Source organism: Chrysochloris asiatica, unplaced genomic scaffold, assembly GCF_000296735.1.
Source record: "Chrysochloris asiatica unplaced genomic scaffold, ChrAsi1.0 scaffold00054, whole genome shotgun sequence".
Lineage (NCBI taxonomy): Eukaryota > Metazoa > Chordata > Mammalia > Afrosoricida > Chrysochloridae > Chrysochloris > Chrysochloris asiatica.
Window position 1 is genome coordinate 14,701,611 of NW_006408572.1, and position 25,669 is coordinate 14,727,279.

Consider the following 25,669-nt stretch of genomic DNA (forward strand, 5'->3'; position numbering starts at 1 on the left):
TACTTCCCCGTGCCCCCCAGGTCTTCAGCACACACTCGCTCTCCCTCTCTGGATCTGGATCGAAAGTCTCCAGCTGCTCCATTGCTCCACGTCATCATCTCTGGCTCCATTTCAGGCATCACTGCTTCTCTGGGTAGGGTCCCGCTCTCTGTTCTTCTCCCTTGATGGTCCTAGGGACCTCCGCTCCTAGACTGAAAAGTTAATCACTCCCTTCCTTGCTATAAAACGTCTACCTTTACATTTCCAACCCTCACAATCAGTCCTGATAACAATTATTCAATATTGTATCACAAGAGACCCGTCTGCATTTCATTGCATCAACCCCACCTAGACAGATTGAATACTACTCACTGGAGATTCTACCTTCTTCCAGGCCCTCTGGATCTAGTTTCCTTCTTGAAAGCTTGTAAGCCAGTCACTTCTTGCCTTCCTGGTATCCTTTTTAGCTTTACTATTTTGAGTTCTGAGATTCTGAAAAAGGGGTTTTTTAAGCAGAGTCATAGACCTCTGTGAGAATGATGAAACCGCTGTATCCTCTCACCTTCAAAATTTACAAACACTCAAGACTTGCAAATGACGTTTAGGTCCTGCGGGTCCTCAGCTCAGGGCCAGGATCCCTGCCTGCAGGCGATTCTAGCTCTACAGAACCTGGCTGCTTTGCAGGTCCCCATCTGGTGCGAGCTCCGCGTCAGGATGGGAGAGGGGGCGTGTCGGGGGCGGGGGCGGGGCGTGTCGGGGGGCGGACCTGAGGCGGGCGCTAACCGCGCCCCTCGGCCGTGCAAGAGGCCGAGCTTGCTGCATTGCAGCCGCCGCGGCGCCGCTGGGCTCCTCACTCCCAACAATGGCGGCTCCGAGCCCTAGCGGCGGCGGCGGCGGCTCCGGGGGCGGCAGCAGCACCGGCATCCCGGGCTCTGTAGGGTCCCCGGCGCCGGGCCACCCGGCCGTCAGCAGCATGCAGGGTAAGGAACGCGGCCTCGCTGGGACACCGGTCCCCTCGTGCGGCCATCGGCGACACCGCGGCCTGCCGAAGCGGCCGCCTCCGGCCCCAGCTGAGGAAACAGCGGAGCCTCCCGCGCCTCGCTCCCGCCCTCCCTCCGGGCTTCCCTCCCCGCTGCCGGCCACCTCCGGGTCGCTCGGGATCCGGGCCCCGGCCCACGCAGGCCGCGGCCTGCGCCCGACTCCTCGGCCCTGCCGGGCTTCCCGCCGGCCCGCTGGGCCCACCTGGCCCGGGAACCACCCCCGCGGCCGCCCCTCTTGCTGCTGGGGCTTACCTGGCCTCGCTTGGCCCTGTTTCCGGGAACCTGCGGGTCCGGGGCGGCGGCGGCGGGAGCGTCCGGGCCTCGTTCCCGGTCCGTGCAGGTAGGCGGCGGCGGCGGCGTTGGTGTCCCCTGCCGGGCGCCCGGCGCGGCTCTCCGCCTCCGCAGTGGGGCCCCGGCCAGGGCCATCTTGGTTCTTCTCTCCGGGCAGAGCTGGAGCCCGGGACCACTCTCCTTCCTGCGGGACCTACGTTTGCAAACTTTTGCAGGGTTTGTGCGCTGGGGAGGGGCTGGGGGCTGCTCAGGACTGTGCCACCTGTAAGGTAGACAGCCTGCGCTGGGAGAGTCCGTGTTTTTCCTGCTAGGGATTAACGTGCTCGCATTGCAAGCAGGAAAAAAAAAAAAAAAAGTGAATTCAGTGTCAATAGAGAGATACAGGAAATAGAAAGGCCAGAGTCACACTGGTCCTGTATAGTGCCTGGACATCTGAAGTCGCTCTCCTAATTAATGGGTTTCTCTGCTGGGAATGCTTATTAGCCCTTGACAGGGGGTGCGGTGGAAATACACTCACCGGGCCCTCGCCCATTAGGGACCATTTCCTTAAGCTTCCTGGGAAATTTGGAATAGGGATGCTATTTTTAAAATAGTGTCAGAAATCTCTCCACGACAACTTGAGCAAACTGTTTATGTTGAATTAATTATTGAGTAGAATCAGCCCGGATACCCTTGGTAGTTCGTGTGACTATGGTTACTCACTAGTTAAACTTATTAATGGTCTGTTTACCCATCCATGTCTTCGTTGGTTTTAACAGACATTTATTGCATATTCCGGGTTCGGAGCGCAGAGACGGGGGTTTATTCATCTTTATTATATCCTTGCCACCTTCCCCATGAAATAATTTTAAATACGTAGCGGCAGAGATAGGTAGATGTGAAAGTTCAGAGGATACTTCTGTGCAGGCCATTAAAAGAATTAAAATTGAATTGGTTATTGGATGCACAGCACAGTCTATAGCTGAAGTCCAAGATGGGTTTCTAAATCTCACAGCTGTACATACAGACTAAATGATGGGGGAAAATGAAATGGCAAAATGACATTTGATGTGTCGTGTAGCCGACAAAGGTGATTTATAGAAATCATGCAAAAATTTTTTTTTGAGGGGGCCCAGGAACAATGGGAGGTGACAGTTTAATAAAGCTGTATACATTCATAAATTTATATTTTGCTCAGAACATACTTAGTGGGCATCCGACTAGTTGCCAGGCATGGGACTATGGTTGCTGAGTATTCAGAGGAGAGATAATGCAGTTTCTAACCCTGATGGAGCTGAACTTCCTGTGAGAATGGGGGAGGGGAGACATTCTGTAGGTAAATAAGAAAAACTGCAATTTGAGAACTTGTTATAAAGGTAACACACTGGGTTTTGTGATAGAAAGTAATAAGGAGGATGGCAAATCTGCTCCAAGTAGATGATCAGGAAAAGCCTGTGTGCAAAACCAACCCTCATCTACCAGAACATTTTCAACAGAAAACAACAGCACATGTGAAGGCTCCAAGCAGGAAAGAGCTTGGTGTGTTTTAGGAACTCAAAGAAAATGGTTGTTGGTGGGAGTTGTTCTGATGCTCATCACTCTCCTTCCTATTCCTTGTCTTGGTATGAGACCCAGTAAACTAAACTTTCTAATAAGCAGAACCCATTTTAAAAGGGAAGAGGTAAGATTTTTCTTTGAGTTGTCTCTGAATTAGTTTGATTTTATCAGGACCATGTCTAGCCCTGATTGATTCAGTTATATCTTGTTCTTGAACCCCTTGATTACTCAGAATGAAAAGAAGTATTTGCAGTTCTCAAGATGTTGTTGGGCACAAACCAGGTTATAAAACTTGAGCTTCAGCAGCAGTTCAAGGTCTCTGTTTTCTGCTTGTTTTGTTATGTTACCCCCAAACCTCTGGTACTCCATCTACTAAAGACCTTTTTGGGCTTTAGATCAGACGTCACCCAGATTGGTACTTAGAAGCTAGGGTTGCTATACTGCTTCTACTACCTGTTCTCTCTCCGTATTTACATGCCACCGCAGAAAACCACCTTCCTGGAGGTTGTTGATACCCCAGCTTTCTCAAACAGCACGATTCAGACTATATTTCATTTGATTGACATTGGAGTTCTTCCTAGGTGACAGGCATTTGCTAGGAATTGGATAAAAGGAGCTCTGGTAGCAGTGTAGTATTTACGAGTCAGGCTGCTTACCTCAAGGTCAGCAGTTTGAAACTACCAGTGGTTGTGCAGAAGAAAGACATCCTTTGTTCCCGTAAAGATTTACAGCCTCAAAAACCCTATGCAGGAACTGACTCCATGACATACTACCACCACCATCACTACCAGGCATTGGATAAACCTGTGCACTTTTTCATAGCTTGATGTTTGGGGCACGACTAGTTCAGATTGTGAAACATTGTTTTCTTAATATCCTAATGCCTAAGAGTCAGAATTCTGGAGGCCTAGATTTTAATCCCCTGGATAAGCACTAGGTTGCGAACTACAAGGTTGGTGGTTCTGCAGTTCAAACCCACCAGTGGCTCTTCAGAAACTTTATACAGGGCTGCTATGAGCCGGAACCAATTTGATGGCACTTAACAACAACAACCACAATTGAAAAAGTGATTTTTGTAATCTTGTGCAAATTACTTAACTTTAAGCCTCAATTTCTCAATTGGAAAGAGGGGTGACTCTTACCTCATAGTTGGTACGAGAATGGATGGAAAGTATGGGGTCTTGCAGTGAATGTTGTTCAGTGCTGTCGAGACAGTTCTGACACACAGCGACTCTATATAGGGTTTCTGATGAGTGGCTGGTGGGTTTGAACTGCCAACCTTGTGGTTCGAAGTCCATTGCTGATCCCTGCAGCACCACACCAGTTAGCTGTCAGCAATACTATTTTTGTAATGGTCTCATTGATGGTGTCTTTCTTTATTAGGTACATGAGTCCCTGTACGCTCATCTTCATTATTACAAGGCCCTGCATGCACTCTAGCAGGTACATTTTACCATAGTTTCATTATTAAGCATTTCCTTTACACTATTCCAGACGAATATTCTAATTTAGACTCCAAATCTCCCTTTTTCAGATCTGAGGACTCTCAAAATGAGTTGCAGTTTAAATGCTGTGAAAGAGAGATCTAGTAATAGTTGCTATACCGTTTTGGGGGCTGCAGTGGGAATTGTGGTGTGTATTGGCACTGTAGGATAAGCAAGGTTGGCAGTTCAAACCCACCAGCTACTCATCGGAAACCTTATACAGGATTACTGTGAGTCAGAACCAACTCGACTATACCTAACAACAACATTGCTGTATAACAGACATCAACAAACCCAGTTTCAGTTACATTTTTGTATTAACTGGTTCCTCTTCTAATCTGGCCACAGTTTGTGTAATCATTCGTCCCTCTGCCCCTGATTTATCGGGGAATAACGTCTTATTTTTTCATTGCTTATACATTTGAGTATTTCATTCATCCTGACTCATTTTTTTCCTCTTAACTATTCATAAACACACCCAACATTTATAAGTTGAGTGCTTTTTTAATTCTTCAGTTCATTGGTGACTAAAACTATCAAAATGTAGATCAGTTTGCCAAGTTAGATAAATTTAAAAAAATATTTTGACATTAGGATGAGTTTACATTTATGGGAGAAAAAAATCCTCAGTTGAGCATTTCTCATATTTTCCTCTTATTGTATCTTATCTCAGTGTGAATGCATGCTGAAATTTGTCTAAAATGAGCGTTAGTTAACTCTGTATTTGGAAATTTTTTCTTTTTAAGCCAATTCTCACTCCATTTCTTTTACCTAATTTGGGAAACTGGATTGGTTTGGACCCATAGCTTTTCTTATTTTTAGGGATCTGTTTATTATAATAGACTTCATTATACAGAATCCCAGGTCAGTCTTCTCAGCCTCCATCTTTAGGAGACAGAGATGGCCCTAATTATGTATGACGTTGTTGTTAAGTGCCATAGAGTTGGTTCTGATTCATAATGACCCTTTATAGGGTTTCTGAGGAGCAGCTGGTGAGTTTGAACAGCGGCCCCTGAGGTTAGCAGTCCAGTGCTGATCCTACAGCGCCATACCAGGGCTCCTAAGAAACCTCAGTCCAGACTTTAGAACAGGGGTGGGGAACTTTTCTCTGCCATGGGCCATTTGGAGATTTATAGCTTCATTCGCAGACCATACGAAATTATCAGCTTAAATATGAGCCTGCTATATTTGGTCAAACTTTTAATTAATTTGCCTTTAATGTGATAACTGGAACTGCAGTTGCTTCGGTAGGGTCAGAACAAATGATTTCACAGGCTGGATGTTTGCCTCCTCCCCCCTTTAGAAATAATTAGAAAATGAGCAATAACATAAGCTCTCTTATGTTTTCACCTATTGGTTCCTTTCCTAATCTGAAGCCCTTGACTACTCTTTAAAGGTAGGTAGATGTTGTTGTGAAGTGCTGTTGAGTCTATTCCGACCCATAGCGACCCTGTATAGGGTTTCCAAGGAGCAGCTGGTGAGCTTGAACCGCCGGCCTTGCAGTTCAGATGACTTTGCCGTCTGGCGCATTAACCCACAGCACCACAGGAACTGGCATTAAATTAAGCAAATTGCCCTAATTGTTGTTAGGTACCATCGAGTCATTACTGACTCATAGCGCCCTTATGCACAGCAGAACGAAACACTGCCTGATCCTGGGCCAACCTCACTATTGCCCTAGCAGAGGTAGGTTTTGATCTGGCCTGTATGATTGGTAGCATTTGCTCACCTTACTATGTTACATGGGTTCTCCAAGCTCTCTTTAAGTCTTTTCAGCCTTTCAGGCCTGAGAGCAGAATCTATGTCAAAAGTGATGTAGATTCAGAAATAGAGGGAATAGAAGGGAAGATATTTCTGTTTCAGGCAGCAGGTGGGAGCTTTATGCAACCAGCCACTGTGGGAATGGTTTTGGAGCCTTATTGCCCTCCAGATTCTCCTTCATGTTCTAAACCTGCTGGAAGACTGACACTGGCAAGTGAATGGAAGATTTCAAGTAGGCATTGGGCCAATAAAGCCAATGTAGATTTGAAGGGTTATAGAATCCCTTAAACACTAACCCTAATATATAAAAGGAACTCGTTTACCATAAGAGTGAATCCACACTTTCTCAGACCACAGGTACATTTTGTAAGGTAGCCTCCTGCCCACAGGCACACAGCCTTTCTCATCCCATAGGCATAGAGTCCTCAGCTGCTCTGTGTCTCTATGCCATCGCCTGTGCTGTTGCTTTTTTTCTGGGTAGAATCTCACACTTTGCTCACGCACTTCCTTCTAGATGGTCCTGGGGTCCTCTGTTTCTGAAATGAAAGATTAATTACTCCCCTCTTTTTAGCTACACATCTCCTTCAATTACAGTTGTGACAATCATAGTTAATCCTGCTAAAAATTACAATTGAATCATAAAATCCTATCACCATCATCCTCGTCCTCTTTCACCAGATCCATCTGGAGAAAAGGAAAACTATTCAGCAGGGATTTTCCCTTAACCCCTTCATTCTGAAACTAAGCAAACTCATGAAAGCTTGCAAGCCAACCACTTCGTGCCCTTATAGTCCCCATTTTTTGATAGCCAGTGTCTTTAATTGCCCATATGGTTTGAACCACAAGGTCGCAGTTCAAGCTCACCAGCTACTCCTCAGAAACAGGGTCGCTATGGGTTGGAACCAACTCGACAGCATTTAACAACAACCAACCCAGTGCACTGAAGAAACACGCTTGATCCTTGATTTGAAGAATCCTTCTTCCATTTCAGTTGCAATTTTGAGCAACTGCATCCATAAGCAGAGGTCAAGTTCATCAAATTGTAGCAATTTACTCTTGCTCAGGGTATCACACTTCTTTATTTTCATCTGGTCAGTTTCGGGTCAGCTAGCCATCCAAGCTAGGACAAATGGGCACCATCTGCAAGTTTTGGGAGTTCACGCAAGCCTCCCCACACTTCAGAGCAGCTGGCCGTTTCACTCTCAGCTCTGGGCCCCAGTGGCTAACTCAATGTCCATGGGCTCAGGAGTTCACACATCTCCCTAAACTTCAGACCAGCCAGCCCTTCCTCTTCTCTCTCTAAGATGGGCCTTTTAAAAGAAGAAAACAATTCATGCACAGTTTGATTCATTCCCCACCACAGGAGAGATGATCCATGTGGACTTTGCAACAGCTTTGTCAGTGTTATTTCATCTTACCCAAAATTGCTACAACGAAACTTATAAAGGGGTGAAACAAGACAAATGTTGCTAGATAGGGCTCTGAATTGTATACTTGTTAGTTCCATGCCTGTTCTTGCCTGGCTGCACTAAAAAAAAATAAACTGGCACTAAAGACTCCTCTGATAAATTTGCCAGTATTCCTGAAATCGGGCCTGACTGAGTGCCTGTCGGGGGACGCGTCATGTTGTTGGAATTTAAAGTTCTCAGGACACCTGGCGGTGTCTTGGATGTGCTGTGGCAGAGGTGTAGAAGGTGAGGTGGGTTCCCAGTGATGACTGGAGTCTGTTCCTTTTAATTTTTTGAAGGGTGAAAGAAGAGGGACTGGTTTTGTGTAGGTTTAGCTGGTTTGGTGAACACTTGGTGAAGTAAAGGCAATGCCACAATCATAGCTCATCTGTGGGAGAGAACAGGAATAAGAATGATCGCAATGATAATACCCTGCTCTCCTCCAGGCTCTTTGTAAGACATTTCACCATCGCAGAACAATTTTGCTTACTGTTATTCTCCTTTACAGGTGAGGAAATTGGAGTCATGGAAGTTAAGTATTTGCCCAAAGTCACATTGTGATTAAGTTGATCTCCCTGGCTTTACTGAACAGGCTTGAGATGATACTCCAGCATTCCATTATATAACTACAGAGTTAATAGCCAGTGCCCGTGGAAAGGGAAGAAGAGGTGACATAGGACTGACAAAATCCTGAATTGAAACCATGGACAGGGTTTGATTGCTAGTAATTAAAATCATGAATGATTCTTCATATTGCATGGAATTAGTAAATTGGGGGATTCCTTTTAAAGTTTGAGGAAAATAATGTCAGAAAAACTATAGGAAATACAACTAAAGCAGTAGGAAATTATTCTTGTGGAAATTTCGGTGAAAATACAAATTTTGGACAGTTTTAAAGAAATCAGATGTTCAAACCAGTGACATCCTGTAGGTAACTTTGCAGTTTAAGGCACCTGACAACAATTTGAGGTTGAAGTTGGGAGGCAGCACACAAGTGGACTCTTCCTGCTTGTGGCATAAGGAAGACTTGACAGCGTGGGCATGGTCTAGTTAGATGACCCTTTATCTTACTGTGGGTTTGTATTGTCCTGTAGTTTGTAATGCAGTTTTTAGGAAGCCACGTAGAACTGCTGAGGAGGTGCGAAACCATTTATGTTCCTGCCCTTCCCTCTCCCTTCCTGTACTTTCATGTCAACCTAGAGGAAAGGGAAGACTATAGCTGTAAAATCCCACAAGGGCTGTTAGACCAGCAGAATTAGGTTTAGGCACTCATTTCCAAGCAGCTGTCATTGAGTCAGCCTGGTCTTTAACGGTAACCCCATGTACAACTGTTGTGATCCACAGGCATTTCATTGACTGACTTTTTTGACGTAGCTAGCCAGGCCTTTCTTCCTAGTCTGTTTTAGTCTGAAACCTGCTGTTCACCATAATAGCAGTCCACAGGCCTCTATGACAGATTGGTGGTGGCTGTGTTTTTGAAGTGCACTGACTGGGAACAGAACCCAGTTCTCCCACCTGGAAGGTGAGAATTCTACCGTTGAACTATCACTGCCTCCAAAGATAAGATTGATGGTGGCTGTGTGCCGTGGAGTCAGTTCCGACTCAGCGAGTACAGGGTTTCCGAGGCTGTAAATCTTTACAGGAGCAGAAAGCCTCATCTTTCTCCCATGGAATAGCTGGTAGCTTCCAACTGCTGACCTTAAGGTTCGCAGGCCGATTCGTAACCACTACGCTACCTGATGTTATTCCTTATTTTGTGTATAAGTGAAGTGGTTTGTTTGTTTCACAGTTGGAACTAGAACCGTGTCCAGTGCCTGACACACTGCATTTTGTTTTCTACCGCATCAGCCACTGCTGGTTTATTTGTTCTATACACTAAACCTCTTCTAGATGGCCTTTTAGACTTACACGGACTATCCTGCTTTGTTAGGGATAAAACAACAGCATAACAGTAGACTGTAGATTGTGAGTTAGGGTCAGTTCAGGAAGTTTAAGATTGAATTAAGAGAGTTAGAACAAGAGAAAAATAAGGGACTGAGAGCCAGAAGAAACAGGGTGAGAGACTCAGAAAGGGAAAGAAACCAAACAAAAAACCAGGTAGCTATATTTTATTGTACTTCAGTATTTATTCTTGGAGGTCTAAGATTCAATTAAATTTGCCCAGGGCCAGGTAAAATGAAAAAAGACGGGCAATTTCCCCCAACATGTGTTAGGGAAATTGAAGTGGAGGACTTAGCAAAATTAAGTTCCTGGGTACAGATAACTCACGAGGATTAAAAAGAGTGAGGCATCTAAGACTTTTAAGAATTAACTAGTTACTATCAACAGATTCAACTAATATCTAGTATTCCTGGATATGCAGACCTTAAAATATACAAGTGAAAATAAGGAATTTAGGTGCCGAAGGGAAACCACAAAATGGAATGCAGGTGAATGAATGCTGATGGACATGAGAGCTACAAGCAAATATTTTGTTAGTTTACATCAAGGGTACTGGAATTTTTCCTCACTATGTCTTTCCTATAGCCTTTCTCTTCTTGTTGGTTTTTACCCCCTTTGCCTCCCTCTCTGCCCTGTGAATAAATTTATAATTAGAAAGAAAACAAAAATTATGACTGTTGTAGATCTTTCTCATATATGTTCCTATGTTTTGCACATACAGTCTTTCAGAGGGATAAACGGGATTTAGCTAAAATAACTGTCTACTTGATTCAATTGATTTTAAACATCATGGAATTGCCTAAAAAAGATGAATCATTTTTGTACTAGTTAATTCAGTCTTTGCTTGACAGTAAACTCTGGGCCAGTAGCCACCTTCTTTTGTGAATAACAAAGAATGTAGCCAGAGATGTTTGTTTGAGGCCTCAGAATCCATTCACTTTGAAACTTAGTTAAAACAGCAAGTGTATATACCTTTCTTTTGGATCTTGCCTGTTTTCCGCCATTGACTGGGTACCTGTCTTAACCATTTTTTATATTGTTCATTTTTGTGAAAACGATTTGAGTTTTCCTTCTCTGATAGGTTTGTGCTTTACACAGGTTTTGGCTTTCACAGGTTTTACTGTAGTAATGCGTTGTAATGTTTGCAAAAGTTCAGCGTTTGAAGTTTTATTTTCAGCCCTTAAACTGAGCTAAACTGCTAAGCAGTAATTGATGACTCACTCTCAGTCACATATGCCTTTTACGCTTGTTTTCCTTGCTCTTTGCCCTATGAATATTACTCTTACTGTTCTTTTTCTCGCTGGCTCACCTTTCCTTTCTGCTACCTAGTAGTAGCCGTCGAGCTAAAAAGAGAAAAGTCCGCGTAGTCTGAAGGTTGTTTCAGTGTTTCATCAACTTCCTCTGCAATTCTGATACTAGGTGATCTGACACCTCTTCTACCACTGGGATGCTGTGGGAGACTTGGCTTACACTCTTTACTGCTCTCTCTCCCTCTGTTGAAGTCCTCCTGTGGCCCTGTGAGTTAATGCACTGGACTGAAAACCCATTTGAACTACAAGGTCGGTGGTTCAAGCTCCCCAGTCGCTCCTTGGCAATCCTATACAGGGTCGCTATGGGTTGGAACCGACTTGATGGTTCTTAACAACAGCAACAATCCTGCTGTTGCTGCCGGTGATTCACGGCTCTGCCCTTTGCTTCTGATTTGTCATTGGGCCATTTTTCGGAGCTTGGACTTGTATGACTCAGGTATCTGATTTTTCTGAGTCTGTTTCCACTGCACATTTGATCGGGCAGCATATCGAGCCTTCTACCCCTGATCTTCCACGTTTGCCTCCAGTGTTTTCTTTACTGTGCAGTCACTGACACTTCTTCCTGAATTGTCATTTGTATGATTTAGGTAGGTAAGCCTGACAGGTAGAAGAAGAAAGGACCTTTGTGTCAAAGTAGCTACATTAGCAATTTTTAGTTATAATACATTACAGGTGATGTATTTACCTTAGAGTCTTCAGAAATTTGATAACTGAATGGGAAAGACTAAACATATCCTGCCTTCAGTCTTGACTCTTTTTCCAACAAGTTTTGATTAAATTTTTATAAACATAGGCTTGGATGATGGTGGTGGCAGTTATGTGCCATGGAGTCGGTTTTGACTCATAGCGACCCTGTAACAGGGTTTCCAAAGCTGTAAGTCTTTATGGGAGCAGAAAACATCTTTCTTCTGTGGAATGGCTGGTAGTTTCGAACCGCTGACCTTGTGGTTTGCAGCCCGATTTGTAACCACTACGCTACCAGGCTTGGATGATACTCAAACTAAATGTATTTTCTTGAATTTTCTCTCCATAGCATTAGTAAACAAGCATAGATAGACACTAAGAAAACCAAACACTCAGTACACTAAAAAGTGGAGTAATATTTTAAGAAGGCTTTAGTTATAAATGGGTGGTTTTACTGCTGTATATGCAGTGTATGCAGAGGTATAGCCAAATTCATTTGGATTTGGAACATGCCTTGCCTTCCTGTTTGTAATGAGAATTTGTGGGTTTCTTTCTTACAAGTTCTAAAGTCTTATTTTGCCTAATTATTTCCTAGGGACATTACTATTTTCCAGACCTACTCTGTAGCAGAGGGGTTTCAGCACCTCTTATCATTTGAAGTTAGTTAGCTAATTGACTGGAAAATGTTGCTCTATGTATATATTTAGATTTCACAATTTATGAACTACTAAATTACTGAATCATGGTTGGTAATTAATCAGTATTATAAATTAGTAATTTGAGTTGCTTAAGTACCTTGTAATATGTGCTGAATTTGTAGGCTGAAAACATTGAAACAATTGACAGAATTAACAAAGTTACCTTTAACTTCCAAAGGTTAATAGGTGCTCTTTCTTACTGAACAGATATACAAAGTAAAGTTTGAGACAGTATAACTTTTATAGTTTAAGTAAATTTCAGTTCCAACTCAGCTAATGGAGCTAAGTTTTTAAAGAACACTATAACACTGTTGTAGTTGTTTCTGAAATTGTGGGGGTAATGTGATTTGAACTGTTCTTGAATTGCTTTTATTTAGAATGTAATATAAAAACATAATGTCATGTTCTAATTTTGGTTTGTTTGATTTACAGTAAATGAACTGGAACTTATCTCTTTTACTTTAGGCTTTCAGATAAACTTCTGTGAAAAGGCACAAAGTAAGCTACACATTTTACAATATTATGCTGTTTAATTTTTTCATATCCATCTTGGTATTGGGAATGTGTCCACTATTGTTTCAACTAACCAACCATGGCAATTTTACATGAAAAGAGCTTCCATTTTTCATTCTTTTTTCCAAATACCAAAAAAAAAAAAAAAAAAGTACATTTCTTTTTAGATTGTAAATTGTTCTTGTTTTTACTTACAATCCAGCAATTGAGATAGGATAAATATAGGAGCAAGTATAGGTATTCAGATTTAGCCATAATTTGAATCATAAGCTAAGAAAGGCTGACTTTCAAGATTTTAGTGTAAAAAATATCATCTACTTAGATTTCATGCTTTAAGACTAATGCATTTTAAAGCATGCATTTACATTCTTTTATCTTTAATGCAAAACTGTTCTCCCTCAACCAGTCTGTGTTAGGACAGTAGTCTTCATAGATACAGAATAGATTTTCTATAAAAAGACAAAAGTGTATAAAGCTAAAACAAGGGCATTTTAAATTCGATGATCATTTCTTTAAAATGCATTTGAAAAAACCTTGACTCAAGGAGATAACTTTTCAGTTAACAAAAATATCCCTGAGATCAATGTAACTAGTTTCTTCTGCTGCTTCTTTATTTGTAGACTAGGGAAGAATGGTGACCACTCTGGTATCTATCTTAATTAGTTTGAAGGAAAAAGAAATAAACTGGAGAATACATTTCTACGGTTTTAAAACATTTTTTTATGGAAATCAAAATGCATCGATCCCATTGGTTGACTATTGTGACCTCCTTTGAAATGTAGTCAGCAAAATTTATTTCTAGAAATGATTCATCTGTGAGATAGATGTGTAGTAAGTATTAGAGGTCAGCTAGTCCCTAGGAGGATTCCCAGTGTGGCACTGTAGGATAGCACCCGACTGTGAAACACGAGGTCAGTGGTTCAGACCTGCCAGCTGCTCTTCAGAAATCCTATACAGGGTCGCTATGAGTCGGAACTGACTCCATGACACTTAACAACTACAGAGGTAAGCACTGTATGATAAGCACTGGACTGTTAACTGCAAGGTCGGTGGTTCAAACCCACCAGTCACTCCATGGAAACCCTATGTAGGGTCACGATGAGTCAGGTCTGACTTGGCAGCATTAACAACCATAGTCCCTAGGAAAAAAAAGTTTGAAATTGGTCTTCATTATCATCCCTTCCTTTGCCTTAAATAGTAAAATAAAAATAAGTAATCTACATGCAATGAAGTTATAGCTAATATTTTATACCATCTTTTAATTTTAACATAAGCACTTTTTAATATGACCCTTTTGCGTCTTCATTTACCCTTTAACTTACATAATTTCTGAAATACTTAACAATTTTTAGCTTTTATTTATATTTTGGTATAAAATCTAACAAGAAAAAAGGCTGACTTTATATTTAAAACTATCCACATTGCTTCACTGCTTTCTAATGTAGTCCTAGTGTGCACAGAAACCAAGAGCAACTGATGAGGGAAGTTTAAAGTTATGTATAAAGTAGCTGTAAGTAGCTCTGTAGGTAAGTGAAAACTGCTTTAGGCCTTCTAAGTGATTTCTCTTCCTTTCCCATTGTTACAGGAATGGTAGGTTTGATAAATCTGGGAGAATCCTAACAAGGGAGGTTTGGGATGATAGAACCTATTGGAACTTAATCTGTGGGAGAGGGCAAATGTCCGTTCTCTCCTCTGACACCCACTCTTGGTTGTCTTAACTATCTTTGTCCTGTGGCTACTTTCCCTCCTCTGACTTCTCACATCCATCTCTTTCTTTATTCTTCCCTCTCCTTTTTGGGACTCTCCTGCTCTTTATTTCCAACTTTTGTAGTTCAGCCCTTTTCTATACAGTCATTTCTGATGGACTCACTGGATACCTAGGTACCATGCAGTGCACAAGAGTCTCATACAGAAATGAATGAAATAGACCCCTGCTCTTAGCCGCCTCTAATGTAGTGGACTCCAGTTGATGATAGAGAATTTCATCATTTAGTTGTTTAATAGTTGAACCCAGGTGAAGGTGCTACAGGAGTCAGATGTGTACTCGGCACTGTTGTTCTTGCTGTTCTGTCATGAGAGAAACAAACCTAAGGGCTGCAGTGGGTCTCACGATTGCTGCTTTCCTGATCGGAGACTGTGGCTCAGGGATCCAGCAGTGGCCTGCTCTGTCTTTGAGTGAAACAGCTGTCTGTGCTATGCGGGCTTGAGGACAGGAGCACACACATCACCGATTCCCTGTCGGTGAAGGATGAGGGGAACTGGGCAGGGATGCCACCTCTATTGCCTTGGTGGCACAGTGACTAAGCACTAAGCTGCTAACTGAAAGGTTGATGCTTGGAATCCATCTCCGTGGGAGAATTGTTCCCTTAAAAATGATAGCTTTGGAAACCTTAAGGGGCAGTTTAGTCCGTCTTAAAGTATAGTCGCTATGAGGAGGAATTGACTCAGTGGTACATAGCAGACCCCGGATTTTAGGATAATTTTTCACCTGCCTTACATACATATTAGTGGAGCCCTGGTATGGTGCTGTAGGATAAGCACTGGACTGCAAGGTTGGTTTGAACCCACCAGCAGTTCAAACCCACCAGCCACTCCTCAGAAACCCTATACAGACAGGGTCACTATTAGTTGGAACCGACTCCATGGCACTTAACAACAACGTATATAGTAATTTTTTTTTTGAAGATCTGGGTCTGCGATTTGCATGACTTTAAAAAATAAAACTACAATTTTATAATATTTGCAGGACAGTTATCCAGCATGCTCTTGAAAACAGGTAATAATCTTATGTTTATTTTAAAAGTGGCTCATTTCTTTAAATGAGTGCTTTTGCCAGGTCAGAGTATACCACCACCAGTGGAGCATACTGTAGTGCCAGAATATCCAAATTTATTCTAAGACTGGTTAAAACCGATTAGAGAAACTAAAGATACATTTAATCCATTGAAAATAGTTATGTATCAAACAGTAGTTGTAGGAGAAAGATGGGGCAGTTAGGAGCACAAGATAAGATATTGTTAAAAGTCTAATAAGTACTCCTGCTTCAAAGACCTAATTCTCCATCACAAATCAAAAAGATTTATTGTAAGATGATTCTGATGACTAATGGAAGCTCTGAAGGATTAATTTTTCCATTGTTTGACTTTCACATAGTTTTTGTTCTTTTTATTGCTACATCACTCTGTCCCAATCAGTTTGCTACAATTGCTTGTTATAAGTTAGTGGAGTTTTATTGGAGACATCTCTCTGTGTGTATGTATACACACAAACAAACAATGTGAGATTACCTATTTAATTTGGGCACCAGATTTCTATGGAAATTCAATAAAAATCCACTCTGCACTCATGTCTCCTTTTTTATAAATTACAATTTGTACATTGATTCACTCTTTGGTTTTCTAAATATACGTTTATGTAAGATATTGTATATTTACTTAAAATAAAGCTTAATAATTAAAGTTATATTTATTTAAGACTATATATTATAATCTTTTTTGATATTGTTAGGCCACTGAATTTTTCTGAAATCTGAATGTAAGAATGTAAGAATATTTTGGGTAAAAAAATCATGCCATTGTAAAGTTCCTACACTTTGAAGGTTAATGAATTCATTTCTTAATTATCATTTGGAGATAATGCTTTTGTAGATGTAAAGATGTTTATGTGACTTATGACCAAACTTGAATTATTATTGACTTTTTTTTTTAATGTTTTATTGTGGATTAGGTGATAGTTTACATGGGAGAACATTAGTTTTACGTTCATCCTATCGTATAATTGTTTCATTGCCATGGTTACAATCCCCTCCATGCATCATCAACCAACCAATAAGCCTGCCCCCCCACCCCTTGTCAGCACACAGCCCCTCTCCCTCTGTGGGTCTAAAGACCCCAGCCATTCCATCTCTCCATGTCATCATCTCTGCCTTCATCTCTGGCATCACTGCTTCTCTGAGTTAGAGTCCTGCTCTCCGCTCTTCTCCCTTCGTGGTCCCAGGGACCTCTGCTCCTAGACTACAAAGTTAATCACTCCCCTCCTTGCTACAAAACGCCTACCTTTACATTTGCAGCCCTCACAATCAGTCCTGATAACAGTTATTCACAATTGTATCACAAGAGACCTAGCTGCATTTCCTTTAGTCAGTCCCCCCTAGACAGATTGGATACTACTCAGTGGAGATTCTACCTTCTTCCATGCCCTCTAGATCTAGGTTCCCTGTTGAAAGCTTGTAAGCCAGTCACTTCTTGCCTTTGTAGCTCCCCCCCCTCCCCATTTTGGGTAGCCAATGTCCAAGTTGCCCAACCCCGTCTACTGAGTACTGAGTTGGTTTTTGTATAAGGCATGAGATAAAGGTCTTGTTTCATTCTTTTACATATTGTTTTCCAGTTCTGCCAGCACTATTTGTTGAAGAGACTATCTCCTCCACATCCCTCCACGTGCAATATATTTAAGTACTTTGTCAAAAATCAGTTGGCTGTATGTGGATGGGTTAATTTCTGGATTCTCTATTCTCGTTCCATTGATCAATGTATCTTTCATTGTACCAGTCCCAGGCTGTTTGACCACTGTAGCCTTGTAATAAATTTTGAAGTTGGGGAGTGAGAGGTTTCCAACCTTATACTTCTTCTTAAGCAGTGCTTTGCTTACCCTGGGTCTCTTTCCTTTCCAGATAAAGTTTTAAAATTGTTTTTTCCAATCTTTGAAGAATGTCATTGGACTCTGGTTTGGGATTATATTATATGTGTAAATTGCTTTGGGCAGTATTGACATTTTTACAATGTTAAGTCTTCTGATCCAGGGGCATGGTACAGTCTTCCATTTTTGTAGGTTTCTTGCAGTAGTGTTTTTTAGTTTTCTTTGTATAGGTTCTTTGTTTCTCTGGTTACATTTATTTTTAGATATTTCATCCTTTGGGTGGCTATTGTAAATGGTATTGCTTTCCTAATGTCCTTTTCAGTCCTATCGTTTTTGGTATAGAGGAATCTAACTGATTTTTATATGTTGATCTTATATCTTACCACTTTGCTGAATCTTCCAATGAGGTCTAGTAGCTTTTTTTTACTGAGTCTTTGGGGTTTTCTATGTGTAGGATCGTATCGTCTGCAAATAGAGAGAGTTTTACTTCCTGTTTGCCAATTTGTGTGCCTTTAATTTACATGTCTTGCCATATAGCTCTTGCTAAGATTTCCAGCACAATATTGAATAGGAGTGGTGACAAAGGGCATCCTTGTCTGGTTCCTGTTCACAAAGGGAAGGCTTTCAGTTTCTCCCCATTGAGAGTAATGTAGGCTGTTGGTTTTGTATATATGCTATTTATTATATTGAGGAATTTCCCTTCAATTCCTACTTTGTTGAGGGTTTTTATCAGGTATGGATGTTGGATTTTGTCAAATGCCTTTTCTGTATAATTCACTATGATCATGTGGTTCTTTTCTTTTTTCTTATGGTGGATAATGTTGATTGTTTTTCTAATGTTGAACCATGCTTGCATCCCTGATAGGAATCCCACTTGATCGTGATGTATTATCTTTTTGATGTGCTGCTGGATTCTGTTGGCTAGGATTTTGTTGAGAATTTTTTGCATCTATGTTCATGAGGGATATTGGTCTATAATTTTCTTTCTTTATAAAATGTATTAGGCAGTTTTCTATCCGTCTCTTTATATTCTGGAATAATTTGAATAGAATTGGTGACAGCTCTTCCCTGAATGTTTGGTAGAACTCACCAGTGAAGCCATCTGGGCCTGGACTTCTTTTGGTTTGGAGTTTTTTGATGACCTGATCAATTTCTTCTACTTTTATGGGTCTGTTCTGGTTTTCTACTTCTGTGTAAGGTTAGGTAGGTCATGTTTTTCTAAAAATGTATTCATGTCTTCTACGTTTTCATAGTATTCTGTTATTATCCTTTGGTTCCGTTGTGACATCACCCGTGTAGTTTCTAATGCATGTCATTTGTGTCTTCTCCCTCATTTCTTTTGTTAGGTTTGCTAGTGGTATGTCAATTTTGGTAATCCTTTCAAAGAATGAGCTTCTTGTCCTGTTGATTCTTTCTATAGTTTTTCTGTTTTCTATCTCATTTATTTCTGCTCTAATGGTTATTATTTCTTTTCTTTTGGTGGCTGTAGGTTCCTTTTGTTGGTCTGTTTCTGATTATTGTAGATGCTGTGTTAATGTGTTAATTTTGGTTCTTTCTTCTTTTTGGATGTGTGCATTTATTGCAATAAATTGTTCTCTCAGCACTGCTTTCGCTATGTCCCAAAGATTTTGGTATGTTGTGTTTTCGTTCTTATTTGTTTCTAGGAACTGTGTGATTTCACATTTAATTTCTTCTAATACCCAGTTGCTTTTCAGCAGGGTGTAATTCAGTTTCCATGTATTTTACTTTATTTCCTTCATCTTCCTATTGTTGATTTCTCATTTGATAACACTGTGGTCTGAGGAGATGTTTTGTAGTAATTTTTTTTTTTTTTAAGGTTTTTATTGTGGATTGAGTGAAAGTTTTCAGGGCACATCATCGGTTTCACATTCAAACATTCATATAACTTGTTTCATTACATTGATTATAATCCCCTCCACATACCATCAGTTAACAGAGTTTCTCTCTATCCTCTTTAGCTTTTTTTTTTTTGGGAAAAACTTTGCCTTTTTGGAATTTACAGTCTCGGCTTTTAGGGAAGGTTTTTACATTTATTTGTGGGTATACAGGGCTCATGTATGGAATTATTAACCAGCATATCTGAATAATCAGATAAGGGACATTTTGCTATGTCTGCTAGGTGGCTAAAGTCTGATCCTCAGAGCCTATGGTTTGGACAGTCAGCAACGCTTGGGCCCATAGGGACTTGAACTCCTGACTGAGTCTGCATGGTATAGTATTTTGATATTTGTAAATTTATGGAGATTTGTATTGTGGCCTAACACATGGTCTATTCTTGAAAATGTTCCATGTGCACTGGAGGAGAATGTGTATTGTGCTGGTGGGTTGAATGTTGGTAGCGTAGTGGTTACGAATCAGGCTGTGAACCTTAAGGTCAGCGGTTTGAAACTACCAGCTGCTCCGCGGGAGAAAGATGAGGCTTTCTACTCCCGTAAAGATTTACACCCTTGGAAACCCTGTACAGGGTCGCTATGGGTCGGACCTGACTCGATGGCACTTAACAACAACAATGAGGTCCAGTTGGCTGATTGTGTTTAGTTTTTCTTTGTCTTTGTCAAGTTTCTTTCTGGCTGTTCTATCCATTTTTGAAAGCGGCGTATTAAAATCACCCATGATTATTGTAGATTTGTCTTTCTTAGAATCTATTAGAGTTTGCTTTATGTATTTTGGAGGTCTTTCATTGGGAGCATAGATATTTATTATGGATATGTCACCCTGTTCAGTTGTCACTTTAATCATGAGATACATTATTACATTTTATTTTATCAGAGATTAGTATTGCCACTCCTGTGTGTTTTTGATTTGCAGTTAGTTTGGTATATTTTTTTCCCATCCTTTGACTTTTAATCTGTTTTTGTCTCTGTGTGTAAGATGTGTCTCTTGCAAACAGCATATTGAAGGATCTTGTTTTCTTATCCATTCTGCCACCCTTTGTCTCTTAACTGGTGCATTTAATCAGTTTACATTCAGTGTAATTATCGATAGGTATTGATTAATTGCTGCCATTATGTTTTTTTTGTGTGATGTTGCTGCTTTGTTCTGTGTGTCTTTGCTGAGTTCATGCTTTTTGTGTTCTTCCTTGTGAGTTTCCTCATAGTTTTAATGTTTCCATGTTCTTGGGTTTTCATTTTCTTGGTATATTGTGAAGTGTTAATTTTCTTTGAGGTTACTTTATATTCCATTAAATTTCCCCTCCATTTAGTGTAGTCTATTTTATCCTGTAATCTACCAGACCTTCTCACCATATGGATCTCTCTTCCTACGTGTTTACCTTCTTTTACATTGTAATTGTTTTGATCATAGACTGACCTCCCAGATTCTTTGAGTTTGTTCTTACAGTTTTGTTCTGTTTTTGACTCTTTCTTTTGTCAGTTTAGTTCTGGGGGTGCTGCCATGTTTATCAGTCTTTGGTTGTTGTCTGTTTTTGTTGGTTCTCAGTCCACAGAACTCCCTTTGGGATTTTTTTGTAGTGCAGGGTTGGCTTCGGAAAAATCCCTTAGCTTCTGTTTATCCTGGAATGTTTTGATTACACCGTCATATTTGATTGATAGTTTTGCTGGATAAAAGATTCTTGGTTGACAGTTTTTTTCTGTCCGGGTTTTATGTATGTTTCCCCATCGCCTTCTTGCTTGCAGTCTGCTGAGAGATCCGAGCTTAATCTGATTTGCTTGACTTTGTATGTGACACTTCTCTTTTCCCTAGCTGCTTTCAGGATTGTCTCCTTATCTTTGATTTTAGAGCGCTTGATTTTGATACATCTCAGTGATTTTCTTTTGGGGTTTATCCTTTCTGGGGTTTGTTGAGCTTCTTGAATGTTTATCTTTTCACTTTTCAGGATGTTAGGGAAGTTTTCTTCCAGCAGTTCTTTAGCTATTTCCTCTGTGGACTTGTGTGATTCTTCCTGTTTTGGAATGCCGATAATTCTTAAGTTATTCCTCTTCATGTTGTTCAACATGAATCTTAGACCTTCAGATTTTTTTTATCCTTTTTTCTGTATGCTTTTCTATGTTAGTGGTATTGAGAGATTTGACTTCCACCTCACTAGTTCTGTTCTGCCTTCCAGCTCTTATGTTCTACTCCTTTGCCCTTTCAGTATATTGCTTATTTATGTAGGTTTTGAATTGTTTCCAGTGCTGTATCTGTCTTATTTGATTGTTCCCTGAAGAACTCAGGAAAGTGTTTTGAAACATTTTACAATCATTTTTCTGAATTCCTTCTCAGGCATTTCCAAGGCCTGCCTTTCTTCCAGAATGGAGTCCAGGTCTACATCTAGGTTATTTGTCTCAGACATTTTATCTTGTTTCTGGACATGTGCTGTTATGGTCATCTGCTTTTGCTTCTTGGACATGTTTAGTGTTTATCTGTGGCCTTAATACTTGAGTGTGTGTTTTGGTATTTTTTATGCTTTCTGATTGCTTCCAGGAAGATGTGATCAGGATGTGGGCTTCCCTTTTCACTCTTCTTATTGCTTAACTCAGTGTAACTTGCACAGGTGTTATCTGCCTCCCTGGTATATAGCAGTTGGTATTGGTTCTTGCCTGAATTTTGGTGTTTTATAGAGTGTGATTGTAGCTTAACTATATGGAAACAGTTGCTGTTTCTTCTTGGGTAATATAGGGAGAGAAAGAGTCCCCCAAAAGTAGAAGGGGGAGCATAAAACGGCAGTCTACTATAGTCTATAGTCGCAGAAAAGGGAGAGGAGGGAGAGAAGAAGAAGAAGAAAAAAATCTGTAGCCTAATATGAGTATGACTTTAATGTCCTTTTTCAGCTTCTTGCCTTCAAGGCTGTCTAATAAATTTCAAGATGCCTCTGTTGGTTGTTATGCTGTGTCTCAGGATTTAATTTAATTTCCAGCCTGTTTTGTTTTTAAACTCTCTTTCCCTCTCCACATTCCTTGTTCTGGCCTTTTCCCTGTTAAAAAAAACAGTTTATGGCTGGCTCTTAGGCTGAGAGTATCTGTGTGCATGCGTAGCAGAAGAACCCACCAGTGGTGGGGGTGGGGGGTGTCCACTCTCTCAGGCATCCCCTCTAGTCATCAGAATGGAGGTGCGCAAATAGTGGGTGGCCAGTGAATAGAGACCAAAAAAAAAAAAAATCGAACAAATCAAAACCGACAAAGTATATTGTCCACCTTTGCTCTGAGATTCCCATGGCATTATTCCATAGTGGGTGTGTTCCTCCCCTTGGTCTTGTTGTTTGGGCTCACCCAAGTTGTCGACCCCGGGCTGCTGAGCCTGGCAAATTCAAAAGTATGCAATTTCTTACTTCTGCTGCAAGTTCTACTGGCTAAAAGCCTTCAAACTTTTCAAATATTTCTACCTATGTGGTTCAGAGTTTTGAAGCTCTGCCCTGAACCCGCTTCACCTGGTATTTTGTGGTATTGCTGACGACAAACTTCACTGTACCCCTATCCTATCCACCATTAAGCCCTGTACCTCTTAATATTGACTTTAATAAGCAATATTGTATAACGCAATTTTTAAAAATATTTGCTTTATAAAATAAAATCTTTTTGCCAAAGTATGTGATTTACCTAGAAACATAGTTTTTGAGAAATGCTTTTATTATATATAAGTCAAATTTATTGTAGTGTATCAACATTATATCATTCATTATATTTGGGTGAGATCTTGAAAAAAGGTAGGCTTCTTTTCTGCAGTATATCATCAGCCCACAACTGAAGATTTGTTGGACTCTTTAAAGTTTTGAGTAATGTAGAGTTTCTATACATTTGCATTTTATACTTAAAAAAACAACAACGTTGCTTTAAAAAATGGTTTTATTCCGGATTGTATGCACAGCAGCAGGATCTTTGATTTAAAACAAACGGTGTGCTTCAGAGCTGCCCTCCTAGTAGAAACTGGACTCCAGATAGTGACTGGGACTTTGGTGACACAGCACATGGATGCATTTGTTGAAAAAGTGGAGATGCCCTAATCACCGATTCTCATGTCAGTGTGAAACTTTTCTTTAAATAAGTATCCATAAGTGTTTTAAATTAATAATGGCAAAAAGAGACCAGTGTAGAGGAGAAAGGTTGTTTTGTGAGTTTTTTCAGAGATTTGGGGGAGATACTGTGAAGTTGATCAAACTGATAAAGCCCAAACCAAACCCACGCTTTTGAGTTGATTCTGACCTGAAGTGTACTATATAGGGTTTCTGAGGCTGTAAGTCTTCATGGAGCAGAACAGCCTCCTCCTTCTCTCTTGCAGCGGCTGCTGAGGTTTGAACCGTTGACCTTGTGTTAAGCAGTCCAACACTTAATTCGCGGCACCCCCCAGGGCTCCTGATATGATAAAAGGGATCTGTAGAAGATGATACTTTACCTGAGATTATCTGACTTTACTGGAGGCGTGGAGCTCTGTAAAATGTGGAGCAGCGGGGAGAGGATCAGCTGTCCTGCATTTGAGACCAAGTGTAAAAACCTTAGCGGCTTACGTTTTCTAATTTCCTATTTATATAGCAAAAGTCTATGATTTTAATGACTAAATGTTGTAAATCGTAGATTATAAGACCTAATTGAATTTTCCAGCAGACTTAAGAAACAAAATGACCACATCTATTGTTGGAGGTTAAGTGCCACTGAGTTGGGTTTCCAAGAAGCTGCTGGTGAGCTTGAACCGCCAGTCTTGGGATTCAAACTGACCTTGCCGTTCATTGCTCACGGTGCCACACCAGGATCCAGCAACCCTTGACGTGGGTATAATAATAATAATGACGATTTGTCTGCACTTTATAGATGAGGAATCTGAAGCACAGAGAGGTTAGGCAGAATTCCCAAAGCCACCTAGCTCACGAGTGGCAGAGCTGTGTGACTGTGGCTTGCTCACAGTCACAGGTTACATGCTGTCAACCACCATGTTGGACTGATTCTTGAAAGAAAGTTGTGGTGCTTGCCAGAATAATTTCCCAAGCCACAAATGCCTTTAGAAGTGTATTCACTTGCAGATGGTTGTGAGATCGCTACCCCACCCTGTATATAATTTCTGTGTATTTACTTTTTGGCCATGAAGAGTTTCATAAAGTGATCTCGGGTGACTCAGTGAACAGGAAATGGGAAGCTCCTTTCTGTGATCCTGATGCTAGGAACTTAAAGGATCTGTCCCCAGGCAGAAGCCCAACTCTTTTGGCCTGTATGGATGTGGGGAATGACTTGTGTGTTTGGAGACAGCTGGAGCAGCTTAGGCAGTCAGGAGAGTGTGGAGTCGGTGAGTAAGGTGGTACAGCATGCCTGAAGACAGACTGGTTTGAGAGCGAGTTGATGGTTTTAGAAGAGGGTTTTTGTCATTGCCTCCCGCTTTTTGGGCAGGTATGGAAGAAAGAAAATGATGAAAGTTTTAATAACAGACATTTTCAGAGATGCACAAAAGTTGAATAATGCATCAAACCGCTATGTGTCCATATCTAGCATCAGTAATGATCAAACAGGGCCATTTTGATTTCATTTGTTCCTCTTGCAAGCTCTACTTAAATAGTTAAAATTCTGAATATCATTATTTTATCTACATACAAGGAAGGGGTGCTTTGGAAAGTTTGTGGAAAAATGGAATTGAAATAGAATGGAGCTTTTCCATGAACTTTTTGAAGCCCCCCTCATGTGTCAATCACTTGTCTTCTAAGTTGCTGTTGTTGTTGTTAAGTGCCGTCGAGTGGATTCCAATCCATAGCAACCCTGTATAGGGTTACCAAGGAGCAGTTGGTGAGCTTGAACCACCGACTTTGCAGCCCACAGTGCCACACCAGGAGAAGGCCTAAGAAGCTAAACCCCACTGTCCCTGAGAGGATTCCGCTCATAGCAGCCCTTTAGGACAGAATAGAACTGCTTTGTAGGGTTTCCAAGGCTGAAAATCTTTACAGAAGCAGACTGCCACATCTTTCTTTTGCGGAGCAGCTGGTGGGTTCGAACTGCTGACCTTTCGATTAACAGTCGAGTTCTTAACCACTGTTCCATCAGACTCTTAAATATCACAATCACACCACTAAACTTAAAAAGAAAAAGATACCTTAATATCATTAAATAACAATTTAATCTTCAGATTTTCCTAAATGCTGTACAAACGCCTTACTTATTGTTGATTTCAAGTGCGTGCCCAACAAAGTTTACACATTGCATTTGGTTGATGTGTTTCTCAAGTTCCTTAAATCTATAGTAAGTTCTTTCCCTTCTCAGAATCTTATATCTCTTGCTTTAAAAAAATTTTTTTTTGTAAACGGAGTCATTTATAGAATTGCACACATTTTGCCTTTGACCGATTACCACCTTTTTCAGGTGTTTAACATTTTCCCTTATGCCCTGTATTTCCTGTTAAGTGGTGGTTAAATTTAGA

General features: G+C 40.8%; 1 protein-coding gene across 2 annotated transcripts in view; it reads left to right on the top strand.

The window, feature by feature from the left end:
* Positions 1-825: 825 nt before the first annotated feature.
* MAP2K4 (mitogen-activated protein kinase kinase 4) overlaps positions 826-25,669 on the top strand; it is a 135,027-nt gene continuing 110,183 nt past the window's right edge. The window contains exons 1-2 of one of the 2 annotated variants that reach the window (XM_006863437.1): positions 842-959; positions 12,638-12,670. In XM_006863437.1, the coding sequence (XP_006863499.1) occupies positions 842-959; positions 12,638-12,670 (151 nt within the window). Of the gene's footprint in view, positions 960-12,637; positions 12,671-25,669 lie in introns of both variants that reach the window. The other variant, XM_006863436.1, reaches the window with a different exon arrangement.